At 44.3% G+C, this 26,952-nt stretch overlaps 1 protein-coding gene across 1 annotated transcript in view; it reads right to left on the bottom strand.

Moving 5' to 3' along the window:
- The window catches only part of LOC142570542 (phospholipid-transporting ATPase ABCA3-like), a 117,509-nt gene that overhangs the window by 59,025 nt on the left and 31,532 nt on the right, over positions 1–26,952 (bottom strand). The window contains exons 6-12 of the mRNA XM_075678914.1: positions 25,172–25,415; positions 22,506–22,706; positions 19,500–19,678; positions 10,824–10,949; positions 9,210–9,327; positions 7,857–8,011; positions 4,622–4,835 (exon numbers count right to left, since the gene is read on the bottom strand). Of these exons, the coding sequence (XP_075535029.1) occupies positions 4,622–4,835; positions 7,857–8,011; positions 9,210–9,327; positions 10,824–10,949; positions 19,500–19,678; positions 22,506–22,706; positions 25,172–25,415 (1,237 nt within the window). The remainder of the gene's footprint in view (positions 1–4,621; positions 4,836–7,856; positions 8,012–9,209; positions 9,328–10,823; positions 10,950–19,499; positions 19,679–22,505; positions 22,707–25,171; positions 25,416–26,952) is intronic.

The following is a 26,952-nucleotide window of genomic DNA, read 5'->3' as shown; positions in this document are numbered from 1 at the left end:
ACCTATTCCATATCCACTGGCATCATCGGGAACTTCAATTGGTGTCCTAATAATGTGGCGTTGACATTAAGCGGTTGAGGGCGTAGAAGCCGATGGCTTGTTCACGGCCCCAAAGCAACGCAGCGTCCTTCTTGATGTGGTGCGTCATTGACCGAGTGATATTCACAAAGCTTTCACAAACCGTTTAACATCAGAACATATGCATACGAAGCTGTGTACATGATTTGCTGAGCACGGTACAGGAAAGTTATTGACGGCGTGAATCTTATCAGGCGCAGGATTTATGCCGGCAGTACTGACAAGGTGGTCAAAAAGTTTGACTTCGCGGTGTCCAATATGGCACCCAAAAGCACCTGTTATATTAATGGGGGACTTTAACTTCCCGAATATAAATTGGAATGCTGATCCACCTGCTTGTTATCCATATTCTTCAAAGTGTAATGAATTTCTTGATCTTTGTTCTTTATTTTCTTTAACTCAACTAGTATCTGAGCCAACAAGAATTTAAAAGGGTACTGCCAATATCTTAGACTTGATATTATGCTCTCATCCTGACCTTATTACGAATGTTTCATGTATACCTGGTGTAAGCGACCATCTAGTTCTTCCATTTAACGTTACGTCTCCTCTGTCAAAGCCGGCTGTTAAAGAAAAGTTAATATATGACTACGACAAAGCAAACTTTAACAATATAAACTTGGAATTATCTAACTTCCTTGACTTCTTTTTTAAGTAACTTCGATGATCGTATGGTACACAATAACTGGATCATATTCAGAAACAAAGTACATGAACTAACTGATTGTTTATTCCGTCGCGTATCATATCGTCGAATTCTAAGGCGCCTTGGTTTAATTCCCACCTAAAGAGGCTTTGCAATCGTAAAACGCGCCTGTACCGCATCGCAAAAAAATGTCGCTTGGCATCTAAGTAGGACGCTTACAAGGACGCCAACGAAGCCTACATAGCAGCTAAAACACTCGATAAAAGTATGTTTCAAGAACACACTTTGCCTGCAATACTTACAGAAGACCCGAAAAAGTTTTGGCGCATCATAAACCCTTCCGATGATGGTACAATAACCTTAGCTGATTCTAGTGGATCAAAAATACCCGACGCTGAATGTCCCCGAACCCTAAACTCTCCGTATCCTGCACTAATTTCGTTCTACGTCCTGATCCTGTGTTTCCCACCCTAAATAGCTGCAATTACCCGGCCATGGATTTTATTAGGATCGAGCCACTTGGGGTAGAAACTGCAATTAAAAATCTAAAGATGTCGTCAAGCCCTGGCCCAGACCTGGTTACCGCAAAGTTTTTGAAAAAAACTTCTGTTTACTCATCTTTGTTACTTTCAAAAATATTCCAGCAATCTTCGGACACCCATCAGCTCCCTGCAGACTGGAAAATTGGGAAGGTGGTTCCACTTCACAAGTCCGGCAACAAATGCTCACCTCATAACTACCGCCCCATTTCCCTCACTAGCATTCCTTGTAAACTAATCGGACATATCTTGTTTTCTCATTTAGTTAAGCACTTGGATGATAACTCATTCTTCACACGCGCACAGCATGGTTTCCGCAAGCATTTGTCCTGTGAAACACAACTGCTGTCGTTCACTCACGATCTTCATCTTATTCTTGATAAAGGTTCATGCGGAGACTGTGTTTTCTTCGACATTGAAAAGGCTTTCGACAAGATATATCACAAACTACTCATTTTTAAGCTTAGCACACTAAATCTTGAGCCTAATCTGCTTGCATGGCTAGAGAACTTTCTTCTTAATCGATCCAAGTTCGTTGCATTTAACCACTTCTCTAAATTTAGCCCTGTTGAATCTGGCGTTCCTCAAGGTTCAGTGTTAAGCCCTCTCCTTTTTTTAATTTATATTAACGACTTACCCGATGAAATTTCTTCTAACATTTATCTCTTTGCCGACAATTGCGTTATTCTTCGTGAAACTTCTGACGCCGATGATGGTAACGTTCTGCAAAACAACATTAACGCTGTCTGTAACTGGTGCGACTTGTGGTTAATGAAACTAAACCCATCTAAGTGCAAAACCATGCGTGTAAGCCGCCGTGAACTTCCTCTTCCGACCTATTACCTTAGTAATATTGCCATGGAAGCAGTTACATACTACAAATACCTAGGTGTCCATTTAACCTCTACTCTTTCCTGGTCTTTACACATCGACAGCGTAATCAATAGAAGTAATCGCATGTTAGGTTATATCCGCCGAAACTTCTCTTCCGCTTCGTCATCATTAAAGATAATTTTGTACAAGATGCTAATTAGGAGTAAAATGGCATACGCTTCGTCAATTTGGGACCTATATGCTGAGACACTAATCCAGTCTCTCGAACGTGTTCAAAGTAATGCCTCGCGTTTCATCTTAAGCAATTATAACCGCACGGCTAGCGTAACTTCTATGAAAAACATTCTCCAACTTCCACCACTTTCTGCTTGTCGCAAATGGTCTCGCCTGGCTTTGTTTCATAAAAATATACTTCCATAATTCACATCTGCGGGATAATCTTATTTCATCTCCAACCTACATTTCTCCTCGCGTTGATCATCATCACAAAGTTGGAGTTCTGCAGTGTCGCACTAGAGCTTGTCATGCGTCTTTTCTTCCTAGGACGTGTCAAGAATGGAATTACCTTTCCGCCGCGTTGATTGCAATTGAATACCAGGCACAATTTCGTACGGCCATAATCAACACCATAGCTTCGGCCTTCACATGTCTATGACTACATCACTTGCTGCCTTCTTTGCTTTCCTTGTTATGTAACCTTTTTTTTACGCCACTCCCCTCTGTAATACCTTGTGGTCTTGACGGTATAATAAATGAAATGAAATGAAACGGCACTTAGAAGAGTTAAGTTGAAGGCCAACCTCCCTAAAGGTACCACGCACGGCAGACAAGTGGCTGAAATGGCCTTGAAAGGTAAGGGAAAAGGTAATGACGTCATCGACATAACACTGACCATTTATAGCCCCGAAGGAAATAGTCCATTATTCATCCATAAGCTGCTGAAGCATTACAATGCCCCAAAGACATAACCTCGAAATGTTAGCGGCCGTACGGTGTAACGAAAGCGGTCTATTCACGGTCGAGATCTTTTACAGGAATCTCCCAATAACCGGATGGGTGTAAGATTGAAGAGAAGTATCTGGATCTGTGATGGGGGCAGCCGACAGCGTCATGAATCCGCTAGGGACGGCACGCATCATTTTTCGCAATCTTGTTCAATTGACGGTAATCTGCACAAATCGACAGCTGACACCCTTGTTTTTGATAACGACGACCGGCGATGCCCAAGGGTTCGAAGAGTGCTCAATGACACCTTTACCTATCATTTTGTCTACTTTAGTTGGTATACCATGAAGATCTGAGTGAGATACAGAATAACGACGTCGGCGGATAGAGCTAAAATCACCAGTGTCAATATTATGGATGACAACGAAAGTCTGTACCAGCGGGCAGTACTCAAAATCAAAGACGCCGCGATAAGACGGCAGGACAGGAGAGCAATCTGCAGCCTGTTCGGGAACAGGTCATGAGCGATTATCTTTGAAGATAAGCCGGGAACGGGCGATGCGCAACTAATCGTACCGCAGGTGGCTGCAGACAAGCATGGAACGTCCAATGCAGAGAGGGAAGTATTGTCGACGGAAGAAGCGTTGCCGAATGACATGCTCCTCAGAATAACTTGTGTACGTAAACCAAAGTTAATAAGAGAAAGCAACGTTTAGTTTTCGGCGACAGTCATAAGGGTATGATTACCGACGACTGTGCCTAGCAGGAAAACATTGACATTAGGAATCAGCACATAGTCGCCGCCAGGTAGACATGAAAAGCAACTCAAATGTATATACATGCTAGATTTAGGCGGCAGGCGTACGAAATCTGCAAAACATAAACCTGGATGAACTGATTTCGGAGGACAGCAGTGAGGCGCGCGATACTGTCCGAATGCTCCATAACAATACCGTTGGAAACTCCGTAAAGGTAATACACTCAAAAATAAATAACACAAACATCGAGGAAATACGCAATGATTATGTTGGAATGTGGCTATGCATGCCTGCAGTTGTTGCTGCTGTAGAAAATGAGGGCTCTTTAGTCAGAGAAGTCGTAGTGCCACTGCCCCTACATATCAGCGCGTTGATAAGCTACCGGGTTCACTTCGTCTGCATTCGTTATTTACAATGTTTTCTTACAGGGAGTATTGCTATTGGCGTTTTATATATTTCACTGAATGGGTGTTTTAGCTATGCATTTTTGTTTCTGCATAATAAAGGATCTTCCTCGAACTTTGAATATTCGTCAGAAGCAATTATATCGCACAAGCTCTTTTTCTTTCATATTTTCTCTCATAAGGAACCATATTGAACGCATTACGTGTCTGAGCCACCAATCAGTCAACCGCATATATTATAAAGCTGATGATCGCTGACGTATACTAACTGTAGAATATTTGTTCTTAAATACACACTCTATTCTCAAAATACTGAATAATCTATTCTTCTTTCATGGCCAAAATAAACTGATGCGCCAAATTGCTCGTTCAAGGGACATCTCTGTTACAACAATAGAGCTTGTGACGCCAACTCACTGAAATGTTTCTTGAGGAACGCCGGAGATCCAGCGCAGCAGACGCTGCCGCGGCACAACAGTACCACTCGGTCGGCGAGCACATCCGCTTCGTGCATGTCGTGCGTCGAGAGGAGGACCGTGGTCTGTCTTCTGCGCATCGAAAGCAAGACGTCCCACAGCTCCCGCCGGCTCTCGGGGTCTAGTGACGACGAAGGCTCGTCCATGATCACCACCTGTGTAATTCACGTACAAAATCACAAGTCCGAAAATAACACCCACTGTGATTGCGCGAGAACTACCGCATTTTCTTTTGTTTTCCGCCCTTTAGTGTATGGTACATGTACAAAATACATGTGTAATAAAATTTGTGAGGGCAAAATCACGGTGGGGGAGGCAGACGCGTAGTAAAACGGATCGACTGAAAAGTGTATTCATTATTGGTCAAAATTTACCTAGAAGACAATGAAGCATTGAAACGAGAGCCACAGCGACGAGCACACTTGGGGGACGTCAGATTCAAGTTACGCTGCTTTTGAAACGGAGGCATGGGTGCATAGCGTCGCGTGGTGAACTTACGAAGCATTCGCAACATTTGTAAACTTCTATCATTGTTGACCTATCTAGATATTGGAATGACGAGGACATTCACGAGTGTCATGACCGTATAATTTTGGGTTGGGCAGCAGCTTATGGTTAGAGTAACAAAAATAATCCCCTGTCACAACCGTCAGAGTGCTTGCGCGTGAGCTCTGCAAGCGCTGTAGTGCTAGAATCTCTTGGCGTTCACCGCCTTGCTTACGTCGTAGGTTACCGCGTGCGTAATACACAATCGCCACATTGACTTCCTCAACAGCGGGGTATTCAATATTATAATCCTATTTTCCCGAATTTCTCTGAACCCGCCGTAGTGGGTGCTTCCAGGCTATGCGAAATGGTTTTTGCACTAGAAGACTAGGAGTAAAAAAAAAAGTGGACACAGGACACACGAAGCGCTTGGTGAGTCCTATGCCACCCTTTCTTCGGTCGCGTCTTCTAGCGCAAAAAAAGAAAATATTTGTGAATGCGCAACCAATTTGCCAAAATCACCACTATGATTACAGGCTATGGCATTGCGCCGAAAAGCACGAGGTCCCGGAAAGAAATCCCGGCTGCGGCGGCCGTATTTCGACGGGGGTCAAGTGCGAAAAACGCCAGCGTGCCGCGCATTGCGTGGACCATAAAGACTCCCAGGTTGTCATAATTGTTCCAGAGATCTTGCATATAACATTTTGATCGTCACAAAACAAACATACAAGCATAAGACGAGTAAAGAACAAAAGATTAGCCTACCATCCCTGATCCTGTTTTTTTTAAGTACATGTGCTGTAGGTAATACGAATTGACATCTTCGAAAGCTGATACACGAAGTACGAACTTTTCTGCACGTCGGTCGAAAACATCTATGCTACATGCCAAAATTTAGGAGCAATTCCGGTAATCGCTATCGCGGGAACTTTTACACACACACTGCTTACAAACACGTGAGAAGCAATTACATGTACCTTAGGTCTCGATACCGTTGCAATGGCGACACTTAGGCGCTGTTTTTGCCCTCCTGAAAGTGTTCCACAGAGGCAATCCTTCTTGTCAACGAGGCGGGCTTGTTTCAGTGCGTGGGAAATCCGCTTCGGTATTAGAGCAGCCCTGTGTTCCTTCACCTGCAGTCAATGATATAACCAGTGTTCGCACTTTGAAGGACACCGCCCCCGCTTTGCACATTGCAAACATACAAGTGTGGTGCGTACAAAACGAAGTGAGGATCATGTGTGAAAAAATTCAGGGCAATGAATGGTCTCAAAAACAGCTCAAATTTCAAACAAAAAGCTGCACTGCTTTCCTCTGGTTCCTACGGAGCCGCGCTTCCTGGCGGAGAATCACGGCCGCACATACAAACGTCTCTACGTAAACTGAATGCTGGCACCGTTAATGATGATTGTGTGTGAATGGTAAATTATCCAATGGAGAACGCGAAACTCCACTGCTGCAAGTGCGCTGAGCACCAAAAAAAAAGGAAGCGAAAAAGAACAGGAAGCGGAGCTCGTGACGTAAGCATGACGCGGTTCCTCGGCCGCGGTATAGGAAAAGGTATGACCAACTTTTACATGACTAATGGGCAAGTTTTTTCTTTGTGATACATTTAGCAAACCGCACGTACCTCAAAAAAACTCTGCACACCGAAGTGATAGTCCCGGTCACCGTCCAGATGCCGTTGCAGTTTTGAGACGAGCAGTAATCTTAGCTAAGAAGAATAAAATCCTGGATCACGTTGCGAGGTCTGAACGCTTCCGCGTTGGAGGTACCATTGCAAGAAATACTTGTTCTCACTTAAGGCGCAGTTATCACATAATAAATCAGATTTTGATGGCCTCATGTGGAAACTGTGTTGAGATTATATTAATGCCAGTTAGGTTGTTTAAGTATACTGGAAAATGCGATTGCAGCTGCATTCATCTCACTCACGCACCGCAATTGCTCTTTCGTTTTCTACGGTGCGATAGATGTGCAAGCAGTAAATATAGCACAGATGGAAACCTGTTTTGTTATAAAATACATTAGAGCATAGCAGAGCAAGTGAACAGAGGTATTTCCTCTTTTTTTAATAGTGGAGCTGGGATGAAAGCACGATCTGGGATGAGGCACGCAGTAGAAGGCGATGCACGATTATTTTTACCACCTGGGGTTCTTTTGCTTTCATCCAAGTCACGGCACGCGGGTGTTGTTACATTTTGCCGCATCATAATGCGGCCGCCGCGTCCACTTTTTGATCCGCCGACCTCGTGCTTAGCAGTGCAACGCCACTAAACCACCATGGGGGCTACGTATTATATGGCGGGATAGGTGATCTCATCAATTGATTAGGTTATCTATAAAGTGCTGGGCAAACGCCTCAGTTTCTTCAGCATTGAAAGTACCAACCTCTCCGTACACGCTTTCAATGCATCAGCATATACAATATATGTTAAATCTAACAGGTGGGTTTGTTACCTGTGCTAATACCTAATATTACTTCTCTGATATTCGCATTTGTTACGGCTTCTTCATGCTGCGTTTCACCTTTCATAAAGTACGTCCAAGTAGCGCACTGGAAAGCGCTGCCTCCCTGTTCTGTTTCCTCCTTAGAGGTAGTACTGCATTCGCTTCAAACGTAGCACGCATTTTGCAGCTTTTGTATTTTACGCTTAATCGGAAGTACAGTGGCTTCGTGATATCCTTACCGTCGCGTAGAACACGAGGTGCTCCCAGACAGTGAGATCAGGAAAGAAGACGCTCTTCTGCTGGCAGAAGCTGACGATCTGGCGCGCCCTCTCCGGAAACCGAGTCGTGTCCACGCCGTCAATCACGACTTTTCCAGAGTCAGGCTGTAACGTTCCTTAACAGAGCGAGGAAATTGAGGTAAGACAAAAACCGCTTTGAGAAATTACGCAGGGGCAGAGCATGTCTCGAAATGCATGTGAATCGAAGCTTTCGTGAAACAGTTAATTAAATGACACTAATTTGCCGAGTTCATTGCTGCGTCTCTGGCGTAAAGTGAGGCGCGCGCCCATGCTCCCTCGTACCGTGCTGTACGCAATGCGACACTTGCGGTGAGAATGTGAAAGAGCGAGTAGGGGTTGGCACGATAGAAGCATACGTGCAAATGTGTCTTAATGGTTCAGCACCGCGCTACTATAGGATGGGAGAGCGAGGTTAGACCCCACCGTCGGGCAGGCAGTTTTGTTGTTGTTGTTGTTGTGTTTTTATGTTTCAGTTATTCGATAAGACAGCAGTAACACCCAGCATCCACGGTCATAAAATTCCTGGAGTGTTCACAACGAAAGTTTCGTTATCAATCTGCGGTCTGTTTGCTTTAGAAAGCTACTTGCCGACGCCTTAGGGAGGCACCTTCTTGTCGTAGTCCGACCTCGAGATACTTGTCAACAAATGTTTTTTTTTTCCCAGCAACAACCATAACAGGAGTTTATTAGCGGTGCTTTTTCGTGGCTTAATCCTACCGAAAGCTTTCTTGCTTCAAATTCAGAAAGCTAAAAGAAACTTTATGCTGATCATCCTGCCACTACTGAGAATTTGCTCGTCGAAGCATATTTTGATCTACCTAGATGTGGTTATCAAATTGAACCGATTGCCTAATGACTCAAATCTACTTGTACTGCACATGACAGCTATGGCGAAAGAGTAACACCACGAAACCAAGCAAGTACTTCAGTACATAATCACCCGCCGTGGTGGCTTAGTGGCTATGGTGTCACGCTGACAAGCCCGAGGTCACGGGATCAAATGCTGCCCCCGGCGGCCGCATATCGAGGCGGGCGGAAATGCAAAAACGCCTGCGTACTGTTAATTGAGGTCATGTTAAAGATCCCCATGTGGTCAAAATTATTGCGGATCCCTTCACTACAGCGTTCCTCATATTCAGATCGTAGTGCTGTACGTGAACCTCTGGAATTTAATTCCTTTTACTTAATTTCAGTGCATTTTCTTCTAAAGAATACAGGAACGTCATTTATCCTTGTTATATTAAAACGGGCAACTGGTATTTCACAGCAGAAATGCTAATAAACATGGCCTACCTGCTATCACGTTCATCAGCGTCGTCTTTCCAGCTCCGTTGTGCCCAAGGAGCACTGTTATTTGGCCCTTGTAGACATCCACAGAAACATGAGAAAGCGATGTAATAGATCCGAAGCCCTGCAATGTACATTTGAGAACACCGTACGCGTAAGAAGTTAAGTATACTTCTAACTGCATTTTATTTACTTATGTGGAGTGCGCAGAGCGCGTTAGGCTGCAAAAGCGACAAAGCGAATTGAACGGACCTAGGGTTCTTTGACATTACAGCCTCTCCCTGCTGCTATCGACGCACCCAACGCAGCATCAACAATATATACTCAATCGCTCAGGTATGAGAGCAACCGAAGCGTTTTGCCTTCAACTGCTGGCATGGGCGTTGTGCACCCTATAAGCGCAATATAACGTTTTTGCTGAGGTGTTGTGTGTACGCTCTAGTCTAAGTAGTTACCGTCGCGCTAAGGTAATCTAACATTACACTGGACGCTGACAAACGACAGGCCCATGTTGGCCTCAACTCGTTCAACCACCAGTACACCTATAAATTTCCCAGAATATAGGAAACTACCTTCAAATATGTAACAGAAACGGCGGCGTAGTGAACTGCAATAGAGCGCCAGGAGAAGGCGCTGCAAGAGTTATCACCAGGATTATGAGAAAGGCAATATGACCGTTGCTGGTAAGCGCGGGTTTCGCTACTCGCTCACCGGTATCTAGTATTCTGTTTGTTTCCGTTGTGCAACGTATAGAAAGGCAAGAAAGCAAATGCGCTAATCGCGTTTTTCTTTCTCTTGTACTTGGTTGCTTTCCGCTAGCTTTAACATAATCATCATTAGGGATAGCCGGGGGAGTGAGAGGTGTCGCAGCAAATCACTTCAGAATCTCGCGCATACTCTTTGCGTAATCACGAGGTCCACGCAAAATAGGCCAACCTGCTTTGCAATGATTCCCTTGTGGGTGCAAACTGCTTAGCTCCTCAACGGGCAAGTGCCATCGGTAGTGTTGGCGAATAGGCGAGTGAAGGAAAATGCACCCATATTACAGGGACTGATACACTAGAAATTCACTTCTGGAGGTATGACTGTTGGGTTAACTTGTCTTGGATATATCTGACAGTCGTCTTGGTCACTTTTGCATAGATTTTGGTACAGGACTTAGCGGTAAGTTGTTCTATTAGAGTCATGGCAATTGCTAAATCTTGCTGACATATTTATCTGTGCTTCTATGCTATGTGAAGTTCTTTAATACTATAGAGGAGAGGACACTGAAACACCGAAATAAAAGTGTAATTTTAGTCCTAAGTGAACTTAGCAAATACTGGACAACTAAATGTACTTATCTGCTAACATAGTAGCTATCTGGAAATAAGCATTTGAACAGCTGCGTTATATTTATTCTTCCCAACCTGCCAGTATGTGCGGCGGATCAGTATATATAAACAGGTGCGCACGCTAAAATATAACGGCGTGGCTCAAAGTTCTCGCGACGTTGGCGCTGCTCATTCTATTTCGCACCATTATGCGCCTCCTTTACCGCGCTATACACTGGCAGGTGGTTGATATTGTTTTGCACTAAAACACTATTCAGTGGAATAACGCTTGCCGCACGCGACTTACTTTCGTTACGTTGAGCACGGACACCATTCTCTGCAAGTTCTGTGGCTGGCTCTCCATTGGAAATGGTTCTGGGGCTAGTTCAACGGGCTCACCCGTGTCGTGTGGTCCACGGTGGGGTGGTCTAGCCTGGGAATTTTTTACACAAATGGTAATTAAAAGTATCGATGATCGCAAGCGTCTTCGCTTAGCGCCCACCGCACTTTAGGAAAACAAAAAGAAATAATATTAATGGAAATGAAGATATGCTTCTTGAGAAACTGCATGGTCATTATTATAAAATAACGCGCGGAACTTCTGCCCGGGTAATGCAAGCTAGTGCTTTCATGCTTCGAAGAGTACCTGTTACTGCTGCTAGAGTGAACGATATGGCAGGAGTTACACCGTGCTCGAAAAAGCAAGGGAAGAAATGTTGCAGGCATTGCTTTCAAGAGAACAACAAGTCTTGTAAGGATGAAACTTTACCGCATGCTTGGCACACAGACTATTATTTGTAGTGCGAATTGAAAAATACTGGGTTGAATGTGGCCGCTGCAAACAAGAAGGGAAATTAACATTATTGCTAATGCCATTGACTATAGGGCATGGAACATATCAGTCACATAGAATGAAAGTTACGATGCGCGATAAGCGGTGGGCCAGAAGAAAAAAATAATGAAAATTTGTGGGGATGTGCGACTCTCACGCGTTCCCTGATACGTTGTTTTTCCGCATAGCTCCCGTCTCCTGTAATGCGGCTTCACCGCATGGCCTGGGGCCCGCGGCGGTCGGTGTGGTTGAAGCGCAGTACGAGAGAGAGCGCGAGTGTTACGCTGCTAACACGGCCTCACGGCGGGGTTACGTGGGCGCGGAGAGGAGAAGGCGCTTCTTCTTCGGCTGCGGGTCGGCGAACATCGCGGAGGTCCAGCGCGTGCACCGATCGAGCGATCCAGCGCGTGCACTTTTGCGAGACCGTCTCGCCTGGCCTCCTTCGAACGCGCCACCGTTCGCGTGACTGAACGCGCGAACGACCAGGTGTTGGGATCCAGCATGAGGCTAACATATTCGCTCGTTATCCGGTCGCGGTGAGTCGGACTTCTAGATTTGTCGCGCGCCCATCGGCATGTTTTGTGGATAGCAACTCGACTAGCAGGCATTGATCTATGAAAGGTGCAATAAACACCCTTGTGATTGTTTGCACTACTGTGTTGTCGTACCTTTGTCCCAAGAGCACGGGTGACAATCCCACAATTTACACAGATTGGAACGTGCCAGTGATATTGTGTTGAGACTGAAGTTAGACGCGAATAAAATGTATTGATTAATGGATGGATGGATGGAAAAACTTTATTTTCGTCAGAACGCATTTGCGGACGATTCCGTGCTAGATGGCCATCAACTCATGGCTCCACGGCGCTGGTCTGGACGACCGGGTCTGAGCTGGCCAACACGGCCTCCCACTGCTCGAGAGAAGGATCACGCATAATATCCGCCGGTGACGGCGCTATGCTACAGCTCCAGAATATGTGGCCATAGGTGGCCAGTTACTGGCACCATTTGCAGTCCGGCTGAACGTCAAGGTAGATTTTGTTAAACACGTATGGGTCATAGAAAGATCTCGTCTGTAATCTTCGCCAGACGCTTTCCTGCGCCTTCACCAATTGCTTGTCCGGGGGCGGGTAAATTATCCGCTAAAGTTTGTAATGGTTAGTAATGTCGTGAAAGGACACCAGCCCATATCTCGTGGACCTCCCCGGAATGTCTGGCTCACCTTATCGGCTGACGAAACCTCGAACATTCATGTGAGCCGCCTCGTTCCCAGGGTTCCGAGAGTGTGCCGCTACCCAGATAATTTCCACCTCCGTAGTCCCTCGCCCCGTGGCCCCATTTATCATTCCTGCCGCAGTGACAGATATTCTGCCCCTCGCCAAATTTCGGATGGCTGTTGTAGAGTCGTTGGAAATCAGGACAGCTTTAGTATTACCTATAGCTAGCGCTGTGGCCGCCTCCTCTGCAGTTTCTGTGGAGCGGATTTTGACTGATCCAGAGCTGACCAAGCGTCCCCGCCCGTCAAGCACCGCAACTGCAAATGCGTCTTTCTTCTTATACTCGGTGACATCTACGGAGACTGCCCCGTTGTACATCCCGTACTTAGCATGTAAAGCGGTTCCTGCGGTTCTCGTGATGTATCGGACGCATATTTTTGGGCAAAGGTTTTTATGTACGAGCGCCACAATGAAAGTGCGCAAAATTCAAGAAGCTATTGCGCAACTTATGAGGGGAATATTCGAATAGTATGAGGTATTCATGTGAGGCACGCACATAATGTACCAAGGAGAGATTGAAGTTTAATTCAAGGGCTGCCACTCGGCACCTTGAGAAGCGAGAATATAGATTTCGGGCTAGAACATACAACAGATATATAATGTTTGGTCCAGTATTTCACTATATTTCGCATGCGCGGCAGTCGAGGAGATGAAAGGGTTCATTGTAGTTATTCATTGTGCTCGTTTCTATTTTTCTAACATCCAAACCACTCACGACCGACAGATCATGTTCATAACGTGGGCGGAGGGTCGTTCAGACGGTTGAGAAATCTTCGAATGGGAAAGAATCGGAAAAGATTAGCTACATTCTCTCAGCCATGGATCATTTCGCTGCCTTGCTAGTTTGTCCAAATGCTCTCTGCTGCGTAGCAAAATATACGTGTTGCTGAGGATAGCAATAGGGGCTTGTTGGTACGGCATATCTTATTTTGTTATAGCGCAAGCTTGACACGGAGAACAGAAGGCACATCTGACACACACAGCGCTGTGTGTGTCAGATGTGCCTTCTGTTGTCCGTGTCAAACTTGCACTATAACAAAATAAGATACGTGTTGCTGAAATGGTTCGTAAATGTTTCAAGACTGCTATGGTCTACGTAGTTTAGCGTGCCAACTTCTGCGATGCAAATGTTTCTGTAAGACCTACAGGCGGGATATAATTTAACATAGCCGCCTCTTGTTCTTGTCGGAGATGTGGACGGTGTACACAGAGCGATGTGTGCACGCGTGTTTCAGCCTACAGCAAACCCCGTAAGTAGGCAGCAGTGTGTTGTTGAAGAAACATGCGACGCGATCGTAACAAAAGGACTCCGTTGTACATTTTACTTTCACTGTCGTTCAAACGATGACAGGTGTAGATACACTACGCGATTAGTTCGTTCTTCAGAGAAGTTTTCTCCCCCCCCCCTTCACTCTCAGTAAGATAGCATTTATAAGTAATAACTGCACGAAGTACAAGCCACCAAGGCGCTTAAACTAAGTTTCTCTAAGGTTTGCGTAAATCATGCGACGACAATAAGCCGACGCGTTGTATTAGGCAGTTTCCACTGGATGTTACTGCTTTGCGTATAGTGCAAATAGCTGGGACTGAAGTGCAAAGTTCATGAGGCATGTTGGTTTACCAACCGCGTTGCGGATGATGACGAAGGATTGCACATGAATCTAAACATGCTCGACCGGAGACATGTTTAACCTGAATTGTTAAGTAGCTAGGCGTCGCGCCGTGAACATAAGAAAGGTGGACGAGTAATTTCTTTGTGCGTGATGACTTGATCTTTAATAATATGCAAGCAATCTTTCACAATGCACAGGTGGTGGGACTGTATATCAGTGAACGAGACATTTAATATAGATGATGCGGCATTTACAGACCCCTTAAAATTACATGGACGTGTACTTAAAATAATACCTGAAAGAAGCCTGCTTAGCTTTAAGTGGACGTATTAACATAGGCAATATGAAGGGATCTAGTCAAGTTGTAACAGATCATTTGATCTACCGAATGTAAATGAAGACTACACTTGAGAGAAATACATTCGTTAAAAAATGACAAAATCCTCTCTAGGGGACATTATCGTTCGATATGCAAATGAATGCTACACTGTTGGTACCATAAAAACAAAATTTGCTGATGATTACTTTCTGTTGATTGCGATAGTGACGGAGAAACATAGCAAATTTGTGATGGCCTCATTATGACAAAATAGGCATTAGATAAAAAGACTATATATATATATATATATATATATATATATATATATATATATATATATATATATATATATATATATATATATATATATATATATATATATGTATGTATGTATGTATATATCAGGACACTGATTAGAGCTCGTTGTAACATTTTGTTCACACCGTCATGTACCAGAAAATAGAAAATAACAAACATCTTTCAAAACACATATTTACAAACGAGAAAATTAGCAAAAACTAAAATGAGAAACATTAACAACAAATGAATGACTTATAAAACAGTTATATTACGTTATCTCAAAGATCAAACTTGTAGAAAGTGCAAAAAAGACCCAGAAAATATTCTATAGAATAATTAATAGAGATCCTTAAGGAACCTAGTAACCGCAGAAGTTCACCAAGCAAAATCAACGCACCTTATGCGCCAGGTTACTTCAAAAAACTGTGATAGCAGAAAAATTGGCAAATTGGAAAGAAAATGATGGGCACATCAAAGAAGGCGCCCCCACCCTTCCCAATGAAGGCGCTATGAAGAAAACTTTTGCATAGGGCAATTTGCAGGCCTTATGTGATGAATCCAATGCGATTTTCAAAAGTGAAGTAGAGAAATTAAGAAGTACGAGCTCTACTAAAGATAATGCGTATCGGCTCAAACATTGTTGCGCGCATTCTGCGTATAAGCCGCGTGGTTCTAAATCTGACCTATAGATTATAATATGCCAAATGAAAAACCACAAACCAATTGGGTATGAGATCATTTGCTTTATAGGCTTGCTGGACAATCTTTCTGAGCTAAAGGAAGTTATTTTCATGATTTTGAATGAAATTTTTGCAACGGGGGATATACCGGATGAACTAAAGGCATCCCTAGTAAGATCATTATATAAGAATTCAGTGCTCCAGCTACATTGCAATCCAAATTTTATCATTGTTATCACATATCACGGAAATATACATCGCGTTTATCATGCATCCATCCTGCGGCAAGTTTTCTTACCACAACACAGTTCGAATTCACAAAGAACAAATACTTGATTGTACCAGTTGAATAATTTGCAGATTTTATGTACAACGCGTCAGAAAATCACCACGTAGTACTGTCACTATTCTTAGACCTGAAGAAAGCATCTTACAGACTAACTCACAATTTATTATATAAGAAGTTAAGTTGTTAAAGTTATGAAATCAGATTTACAATTTCTGTAGTTATTACTTTAAAAATATAGTAGAATGTCTATGATTTAGTGATGTTCATGCCGACATTAAGTCGGGAAAGTATGGAGTATCACAGGGAAGGACGCTCAGGCCGTTGCTTTTCAGCATACCTTCTTTTTTTTATCTTAGTGGTTTCAATGTGCAGATGATACCGCACTTGGCTTCACGGTATCTCTATATGGCCTGGAGAATCAACTCTTTCAACGAAATATTAGTAACGTACTAGACTGGTTTCCAGAAAATGCTATTTTTGTAAATCTCCAAAAGCAAAGCAGGTACGTTTCCTAAACCCACATATGAATCTTTTACACTTGCCTTTGTATTTGCACGGTTCGAAGCGCACCTTGTGTGAATGCCTCCTTTTAAAATGCGAATTTAAGTACTTGGGTGTTAATTTTGACGAACACATTACATTGCATACGTATGTTGCTTACACTTCTAAAGGGATAAGGCCCCTTTCGGCAACTATGTGCATTCTGCAAGGGAGAACCCCCCTGAATTTGAGGCTGGTGATATACAAACCGTTAGCAGAATCTGTATTGATGAGATATGCATTATGAGATGCAAGCTTTGAGCATTACCGCTAAGTGAATTACAAACACAATAACTTATGGCACACCATTGCAATCAGTTTACATGGAAGAAATAAATGTTTTCTTATTGGTGCGCTACAAATAAAACTTTTTATTGTTTTGCTTACGCGGAGTTCTTTCTCAGGGAATTTTAAGTGCGTGCTAGTTTCGTGAAGGTCACGTGCTGCAGCTTCGCAAGACAGGTGTCGGCGCTGAAGAGTGGAAACGTAAGCACGCTTAAGCGGCGCGTGCTCGACGGGCCAGTGTTAGTGCCGACGCGCCTGAAGCTCGTCTCGCAAAAGCACGTGCCATTCCCGCCAAAACGACAGCCGAAGTTCCTGAGACCCGTATTGCACAAATTCGTGATTCATATCGACCCAGCCAGCAGCGTTTGGAGCAGCGAGTATCGCGTGAAGCATCGACCAGTGTTTGGACCTCCTAAAGCGGATGAGAGTCGCACAACACAGACGCGTGGCTGCCGACACTTCTGAAGAATACAGCGAACCTCTGGGCGGCCGGGGGTACCCAGTGAGGGTCGACATAATTGAGCGTGAAATACGAAACGAATAATAGGCGAAAAAATTTAGTAATGAACATGAAAAAGTCACAGTTCCGCCCGGAAGGCGAAGTATCGATTGCGATAGCAAATTAGTGGACAGCTATACAAAGTAAGCATAGTTGTTTTTTCGGCCGTGCAGACTTGCAAACACAGGCATACTAGCTGAATTACCAAGCATGGTGTCACGCGCGCACGAGCAAACATGAAGCAATCTCACTGGATGCCCGCAGAAACTCGCTGTCAGAACGGTGGCTTGAGGAAAGGCGGCAGTAGCAGCGAGCGAAGTGATCTTCATGCTGTCTATCACTTCATCGCAAAGCGAGCGCCGAGAGCACACAGCAGGCAAAAAGCTATCAGCCCCCAACGCAACCAGACTCTGACCCCAGCGTAGATCGTTCTCAAGATGAGGCCGCGCGACCATGCGCAGCCGCCACATCCGCAGTTGCAGCCACAGTAGAACACCGCTCCTCCTCCCTTCCTCCCGCTGGATGGATGGATGGATCAATGCTTTGAGCGTCCCCTTTGGAACAGGACGGTCGGTTGCGCCACCAAGCTCTTGCGCTGCCTCGCAGTGTTGTGTGCCGCGTGCTTGCTCTTCGCTTCCGTCCCTTTCGCACGAGCGAGATTGAGCGGCAATCGTGGTCTCCCCTCGCACATTTTCACTCGCACAGACAGCATAGGCCGCGCGCCGACGGTGTTTTCACCCTTGGACTTTATACGGAATCTCACTGCGACGTCGACGCCGACGGCAGAAATGCGCTTGGGATGTCCGTATAATTGATATCGCAATAAAGGAGGACGCGGTGGTAGAAAGAGTTGAACGAACACTATAGGACAGGGCAGTGGAATAGTATTACGTTTCTGCGTATAAGGCATAACTGGTAAAGTGCAGCATTGCGATTCAATTGAATCACTATAACGCAGCGGATTCATCGCTTCAGCACACTGTTACCACAGCAGCTCTTCCTGTAGAACAGATATTCCTTGTCAATCAATTGCAGGATAGTGGTCGTTCTTGAGCAGCATTGGTTTTTGTGCCTACACCTTGGAATGGTGGCGCGATGTAAATCACTGTTTTGTTCATTTCACATGCAAGAAATCTGGCGATACACAAACGATGTCATTCTCAAGTTGCTAACTGCACGGTGCACTTGTACGAAGGACAGGCAGTCATCACCATTTTCTAGTTAAATTGCTCGGTTAGCTTTCGTGGACTGATAATGCACAAGAGCGTCATGTTCGCGTTAGAATGGGTTCGTATGACCCTGACTCTACCTTCATAGTTCTTTCCTTACGCTCACCTCTCCGACGTTGTCGCTTTGGCTGAGCATCTTGACACCATGTCCGTCCCTTCCTTTTACTAATTCTGTATTACGCTTCCGCTACATCCAGCTATGATTCCTCTTCTCGGTGCGCCGCTCACGGAGGATCCGCCTTGGAAATCTCGTCGCTAAAGTCCGACAACATTCCATAGGATATTACCACATTAAAGCGAATGACAAAATTCTATCTTCTGATGCAAAGCCGCGAACTTAGCCGTCATGTTTTCACTAATGATGAAGCAACGCTTGTGATGTTCAACAACACTTAGAGCCACTCAACTGCTATTTCTAGAGAGGAGTGTACATTTTGGATGCTTTGTCAACAGCCGGTCCGATTCCATTGGAATACAAGCTCTTATAATATTCATTATCCTCAGTACCATATTAACTTATAAAAACTACACATAAAAAGTTCTATAGCAGGATTGTCACATTATTTCAAAGCAATGATGAATGTTTTTACGTATGACAGTGGCTGAATTGTGTCCGGACATTGTCAACCAGCATTGTCTTTACGTCCTACGAATCCACTGTAAAACAAGAAGTAGGAACTTTGACTTCAATATACAGTCCTAAAGGCATATTTGTTTCGCAACATCACCTAGCAGTGGCTATAAGTATCCATATAAAGAAATTGTTCAATCAATTGATATCCATATGTCAACAATTCGATAGAAAGAAATAATAATCACGTAACAGCTCGTGAGCATTCAGCTACACGTACACAGGCTGTTCTTGGGATTCGCTCCACTGATGTCAACGTTTTTCACTGTTGCAGTTCTAATAACAATGAGATGTCAGAGTAGTGGACCAGCGATTCGGTAAAGCGTGATTCGTAATTTCAGATGCACAGCTTGGAAGCTATTTGTGTCTCAAACGGCAATAAATTCAAGCATCCTGGAGAGTGAAGCTCGAGGAAACGAAAACAATTTATCTGTCAAACAACTAGACCCCCAACAAAAATATCCGTCTTGGCATGACTACAGATCGTACCTGAACAAGCGATCCTGTCAGCATGGCCAGGGCTCGCAATCGCGACTGCAGGAGGTTGGAGTACAGCACCAGTATGGCAAGAGCCAAAGAAGTCCCGGCCATTACTGCCCATACTTCGGCAATGGTGATGTTGTCCATATTTAGCACGTTCGTGTTAACCAAACTCCATGTAGCCGACCCTGAAATACGAGTGTTCTTATAAATATTCCATGGTTTTTCGCGTAAATGTGTCACATGCCTGGCTTCTTAAAATTCGCCAGCTTGTACAAAAATAATGTATATACGCCATAGACACTGCTAGGTCATTGTAAAATATACGAACGCAATTAGGCGTGATGACACTAACGTAAAGATGTTCAAACGAGCGATTATGAGTGAATAAATGAGTTCCCAGCTTCTAACACGCAGGTATTTCTAATAATTTGGGAACCTACGGTTTCCGCTCATATTTACGCAGTGAAGTATATAAAAAAAAATTAAATGCCGTAAAATAATAGTAATAATATAATATTTGGGGTTTTACGTGTCAAAACCACTCTCTGATTATGAGGCACGCCGTAGTGGAGGACTCCGGAAATTTTGACCTCCTGGGGTTCTTTAACGTGCACCTAAATCTAAGCACAAGGGTGTTTTCGCATTTCGCCCCCATCGAAATGCGGCCGCCGTGGCCGGGATTCGATCCCGCGACCTCGTGCTCAGCCGCCCAACACCATATGCCGTAAAATCAAACGCAAGTGAACCAAAGTTTTCAAGACGAATTTGGAGACATGCACTACGAGAAGTCACGCCCATTACTTGGCATCAATCAAGCGGCGTTAAAGGTTTTGTAAAGTCTGCAAAGAAGCATGGCTGTGCGTAACATACCTTAGGTAATCATCGTAGGCATAAGTTATCGACTTCTTGAAAACTACAGCTCGTAATGAATGCTTAGCTTTGCAGTATTATTGTTATGATGGTCGCCCATATTAGGCATATCTATTGGAAAGTAACTATGCTCATGGATTCACATGGTAAAACGTTTTTCTGGCCTTAATTATTTATTTTGATATTATTTAAAACACTTGGAAACAGGGGAATAGAAGAGGAGGGATGAGCGCTAAGCACCACTGATATATGCCAAGAAACTGCGGCTGAGTTCGCAAAGTCTTTCATCTAGCCGGGTGCCTACACTAATATTATTATGTTCAGCATCGATGTTGGCTGGAATCTACTCCTACAATAAACTTAGCGTGATAAGGCCTTTCATTAATTCAGGCCCTGAATAATAGTGTTCGTTTTTGAATGGATTTTGATTGTAAAACACAAATGTGCTTTGTGAATGTATAGCTTTCGAGAGACTGTCACTCGTGACCCTCATCGGTGTGACAAGCACAGGACGACAAGTTCGGCGATGGTGGTCGCCGTAAGAGAAACATAAGAGAAGCTTTTGTACCTTTGTTTTTGATCTTCTCAATGAAAAAATATCGACAGATACTGGGCGTATCATTAGGAACTATGACATAAGGGGGCTTTATACACCTCTGAGAGGAATAGTTAGGCGACTTTGAAAGCACGTTCTGTACCATCTTCAACGTCTAACTGCTGGAAAGAGCTGGAAATGCTGCTGTTTGGGTAGGTTTGGGCCATTTCTTCGACACACAATCAGCAAAATTAAACACTGCACTTAAGACACCAAATATAGATGACGCACGCCCATCCACGCTGCATGTAGACCGATTGAGAGAATTACGTAAACCCGATTTCATATCTTGCGCTAAAGACGATAATCACTAAAGTCGAAGGCGGAAAGGAAACCGTAAGTCCCATATAGCGCGTATTATATTTGCACCTGCTTACTTTTTCAGCCCTAAGTAAGTCATTGCACAGCAAGCGGCAACACTTCCTACACCGTCTCCCTTACCTCGGTATCCATGCCATTTTTGTTACATAACGAGTAGAAAAAAAAATCGAGATGTGAAATTTATAAAAGCGCACTGCTGGGGTGTCCCAAAATTATATGCAGTGAAAATAATTGTCTTAAGATTTGAAGTCACTTTCGGCAGTGCAGTTATCATAATAAAAAATGCTGAAAATATTCACCACTTCCTTTAAAACACGTTTTCACACGACACAAGATATTGTTAACGCTCGATGGAAGGTTGTCCCAATTATATGGCCTTTGTTCTGCGCAATGACAGTCTGTAGCACCGGCGCAACCTGTGAGGATTGTTCTCCTAAACCTGTCGATGTGCGCACCCCGAAAAGGTGATATCTTATCGCACGTGAAACTGCGATGTAATTCAGAATTATCATAACATTTTGGGCGGGGGGGGGGGGGCTTACTCTCGTACTGCAAATTTACTTTTTCGACACCCAGTACTTGTTCCCTTTAGGTCATTCGTATAGAAATCGGATAGGAGCTCGAGTTTCACTGAAGCTACAATACCTAAGCAATTCTTATGATGTGTAAATGCGAGAGCGAAACCTCGCCGTGGCCACTTCTCATAATCAATCAGATGAACATGGCGTAATTCGTGTGTTATTTTTCTGCCACAGATTTCTGATGACGGTGGGGTCGCACAATGAGTCAAGTAATGCTTTCGCATTAAAAGAAGTGTGCGCTTAAGCTTTTGGAACTACACAGTAGGTTATGAGGAATGCTGTATTGAAGGGCTCAAGAATAATTTTGAGCACTGTGGTTCTTCAACGGGTGCCTAAAACTACGTACAGGAGCATTTTTCCTTTTCGCCCTTATCAAGATGCGGCCGCCGCGATGAGTTATCGAACCCGGGACCTCGTTCTCAGCAGCCCGACGTCAGAGCCACTGAGCCAAGGAGGCGGGTTCGGAGATAACAGCAAATGCTTAGCCATTTCACTGCATTTATCTTCCAGATAGCTTAAGAATACAGTTTCATTCTTGTAATTCGACGACGGCATTGAGAAATGCACATTTTCAAGTAGGGAAACGGCCAACGAAGTTTTTGTGCACAATGTCTTTTTGGTAAATGCCAGTTTCGAACTATTTACCCTTGTAGTCGAGAGAGATGCCAACAATCTTGAGGATCCAATATGTTCCCAGGCATGGAGTCATAGACGAGATGAGCTTGAGGTGCCTCGGCGCGTACAGGTAGCTGCCCAGTGGAGACTCGTAGCCTTCGATCAGTTGCCACGGCAGGAACAGCATAACGGGAAACCAGTAGATGACCCCGAAAGTAATGGCGATGCTGGCTAAAGAAGAAGCAAATTAACACACTGGGACGTCATTCTCAGCATTCGTCATCGACATTCCTTAGCGCGGAAGGTGGTGTGAACACTCCCGACGAGCGCAAGGTAAGAACGAGATGCGCTGTATCACGGTTGCTTCTTTCGCTACTCCCGGCTGTGTCCGGCGAAATATGGCTACCACCTTGAAGCGCTACAAATTCTGGTCTCTACAGAAAATTAAACTGAAATCACTAGTGATGACACAGCGGAAGGGAGCGGGAGGAAGGGAGGAGTAAGTTTGCTAGAATTTATTTCTTGGGAATATTAGTATAATCAAAACTGAGTCATTTTGACAAAGTCACCCAGAGTTTCGCTGCTTGTTGCTAATTGCACTGCACCAGTCTTGTCCCGCATTGTTGACATTCTTCCTGGCCAGCCATGTAGGTAATATAGAAAAAGAAAGTTGTTGTTCTTCTGGGAGGGGGGGAGGCACGTAATTGATCATGTCTTACACATACTACCATTTAGTTGGTTGCTCTAAGCTTAGTTGTTAGCTTTATTATATTATATTCTATAATATTATATATTATAGAACATTACGGACGAATAGCAAACACCACAATCACGCACACGAAATAACCAGAGACACTGAAGAAATAAGAATACAGCTTCTTTAATGTCTGTGTGTGCAAGGATCCCTTCTTTCAAAAATAATGCTTTACCGTGGCTAACGCGTTTGCATTTTTAGGCCTTGTTATTTTTTTTCATTATCTGCCAAGCTGTGCCTGCATGAATGCAGGGTGTCTAGGGCCTAGTCAGGTGACCACGCGTGTCACATTTAGCCCTATTCACCTGGACAATTGTGTGTTGTCTAAATTTCAGTAAAGTGAAAGTCAAAGAAAAAAAATTGGTTTAGACATCGTGTGCATGAGCTCAGGCAGCCGTATTTCGCATGTATGGCTGGAGAGACGCGGACAAGCAACCCTTTCTTAAATACTCGCTCCTGGTTTTCGGGGCCACAAAATCAAGGGTCGATTTCTTTGTGAGCTGCCAAGTCAACTCTATTCGAGGAATGAATGTTTCGTTCGCACTTCCTTGTCAACGCTTGTATTTGACCTAGTACCACATAACAGTGATTACATGTCGGCTCTGTATAAGCCCCAATGGTAGCTGAAGCAGCCTATGTGATTCAATGCATATTCATATGCATATTCAAAAGACGCTAATAAATTTCTGCGGTTCATCAAGAGCGGCAAAAAGGTCTATGACCTTATTTTTGTTCCGGTGCCAGAAGAGAACTGAGACACAAGGACAGTGGTTCTCGCCAAGCTATATTGATGTAGGAATTCTTGCACGCGCACGAAGGGACACTTGGGTCGTACATGGCCAGCTAAACTAGTTCTGCCCAATCAGTTCTGCGGAATACCGCAAAGAGGAGGAGGTATCATGAAAGGGAAAAATTGTAATCCACCCGAATGTAGCACGAAGCTGCAAAGGAAACCCATACGGGTTTCTCGGAAAAGAACCCTTCGCAGTTGAGGAAAATTTTGCCCCGGTCCGGGATTCGAACCCGAATCCGATTTTCCATTCCTTATAAAGCCAATTTGTACATATACCATTTAAATTTTCATACCGAAAATAGTATTTTAAACTCGCCTCTAGCACTTACAGCAATTGAACTTGTTTATTATGTTTCGAGAAGATAGCGGGGACGCAACATTGTACGTCATGTTTACTACGGAGAAGGCAGGGCGAAGCAAGGAAACGCTAGACGACGAGACAGACAAAGCCAAGCGCTGCTTCCCACTGAGGTTTATTGAGAGGAAACGCGAACATAAGTCGTCCAGCAGAACATAAAATGAAACACGCTGGTTTATCGAATGAATAAAGCAGAGTTGCCAAAAAGCGCTATGGGAGACGGCTATCGCCTAATACACGCGCCTCTACTTCCCATGAAGCTAATTTTCCTCTCCGGTAGGATCACTCAGGGCTCGCTCTCGCATAGGACGTGCTCATGTGTCATCCACACAGCATTTGCGATTATATGCGTGCGTGGTCATCTCCCGGTTTTTATAACATCATGGTGTTTTCTAACACAGGTAAACACTTGCACGAATAGTAGTTCTGTGCTAGGAAGCCAGCTGCTCCATTGCGGCCTCTGAGACATCTGCCTGCCCGCCCCACGCAACACGCGCCGCACGAGAGAGGTAAAATGACCCTCGCACATAGTCCACATACAGCCTGCCCTGTGCTTTAAATTACACACGGCAAACTTTCGCACGCATCATGGTACTGACTACTTTGGCAACGCTCGCCAAGTTGAAAGGGGCGGCCCGTGCCTGTCATCGCAAAATAGCATTTTTTTTTTCTGTGTAGACTTCTTAAAATCAGGTGGACAGTCATCACCGTTTCTTCTATCATGGCATACACTACGCGACAGGGACTTAGTGACGACATGCTTTCCAGCAAGGCATCTCCTCGAAAGTCACCTGTCCGAAAGAGGCTCGCCACGAATAGGGCATGCATCGTGAAGAGGCAAGAGAACAGCAGGAACGTCAGGATCAGCGGGCCAGCGTCAAGCGTCTGTGGCGACAAGTAAGGCAGGTATTCGCCACCGGAGGACATCATCAGCAGAAGCACGGCTGCGCCGCTTGTGGCTCCCATCAGGACACCGATGGACAGATGGCCAAACCAGTACGCAGTCTCCAGAAGGCCAGAATGTTGAACCACAAACTGAAAGGAGTGCAGGTGGTTGTGGTTCAGTAAGACAACGGTAGTATCAAATAGGCTTCTTCAATATTTGAATAGCATGATCCTTCTTGAGAAGAAATATACCTTCTCATTCATAAATGTGCGTACTTTGTTTTGTTACGGACCTCCAGTGACCCAATTGGCTTTCAAATACCCTTGCACGTTGCAAAGAGACGGCGTAAAAAATGGCTTCTCGTTCAGCTTCGTGCTCCTCTGCTCTAGTGGCACTTGTCATGTTTACGCAGGATATTTCAATAGCGCTTATATGTTTCCGCGACGGCACCGATGTGCTCTAAAGAGGTTCAAACATTTTAATAAAGGATTAGGTTTTTAATATTAATTTAGCTGTAGGCTCCTTTCATGGATGTTATGATAGTTCACCTACGGAAAGTACAAGGTGGCGTATGAGGGTTGGACTCTATGAGTCGGGCTCGGTGATTGGAGCATGGGAACGCTTTTCATTTACAACCTTCAGAAATCATGAATTGTCAGTGCACTATCTGCAAAATGATTTATTCTACAAAAAATGTGGGGAATAAATCTTCGTTTTATAGGGCGATCATCAGTCAAATCAATAGCGAGGAAGAAGCGAACCACACCCTCTCCACGTTCGGTATGTATGTTGTAAACCCAAACCCAGCAGCAGTTATCTGAGTATAAAAAAATTTTGCTAATTCGATGCCGTGTTGTCTATTAACACACGTTGTTGTGATGTGTAGTGCTCTTCTTTTTAATTTTCAGATTCCTTCTTCCTGGCTGAAGTCAGAGAACCAAGTTTGTCCTACTACTAAGTATGTCAAAAAATAACGTCTAATTGCACTGCAACATATGTACTTGTGGTATTGAATAATTTATGGGGTTTTGAGTGCAACAACCACAATTCGATTGCGAGACGCGCCGTAGTGGAGGACTTCGAATTAATTTTGACCACCATGGGGCAAAGCAGGGAACACGGTTATCTTTGCATTTCGTCCCCATCTAAATGTGGCCGCCGCGGCCGGGTTTTGATCCCGCGACCTCGTGCTTAACACCACAACCCCATTAGCCGCTAATCCACCGCGGCGATTACTTGTCGTATTAAGGCGCCTGTATATTGGCGTAGTCCCTGACGTAAGCAATGTTCCATGGTATTCCTTACAGCATAATGATGCCCGCCTGTCGGAAACTGTAAAACCCACGCCTAAGCAGTGCATGGGAGCGTAAAATTGGTAAATAAAGTCATAATCATACAGCCCATCCAGGCATTGTGTGTTAAACGTTTCTTCCACATTTTAAAGATACTTAAAGGAAGTATGCAGGAATGGTATTTCAAAATGTGGATTTTTTTTCAGACGTAATGATATAAGCAATTGCTCATTCATTGTAATACAAGTTGAGAAGCAAGCATTTCAGGGACGCTTTATTCGTTTTAAGTGGCTCAAACGAACGTGCATTTTGCAAACAACTACACGGGCGTTAGCGCAGTCGCCACCAAGGGGTATTACCGCTGCCGATTTCCATCTGTAACGAACAAAAGCGC

The sequence above is a fragment of the Dermacentor variabilis genome, chromosome 2 (assembly GCF_050947875.1).
Source record: "Dermacentor variabilis isolate Ectoservices chromosome 2, ASM5094787v1, whole genome shotgun sequence".
Lineage (NCBI taxonomy): Eukaryota > Metazoa > Arthropoda > Arachnida > Ixodida > Ixodidae > Dermacentor > Dermacentor variabilis.
Note: the sequence above shows the minus strand (reverse complement) of the source record. Positions and strands in the feature narration are given on the sequence as shown.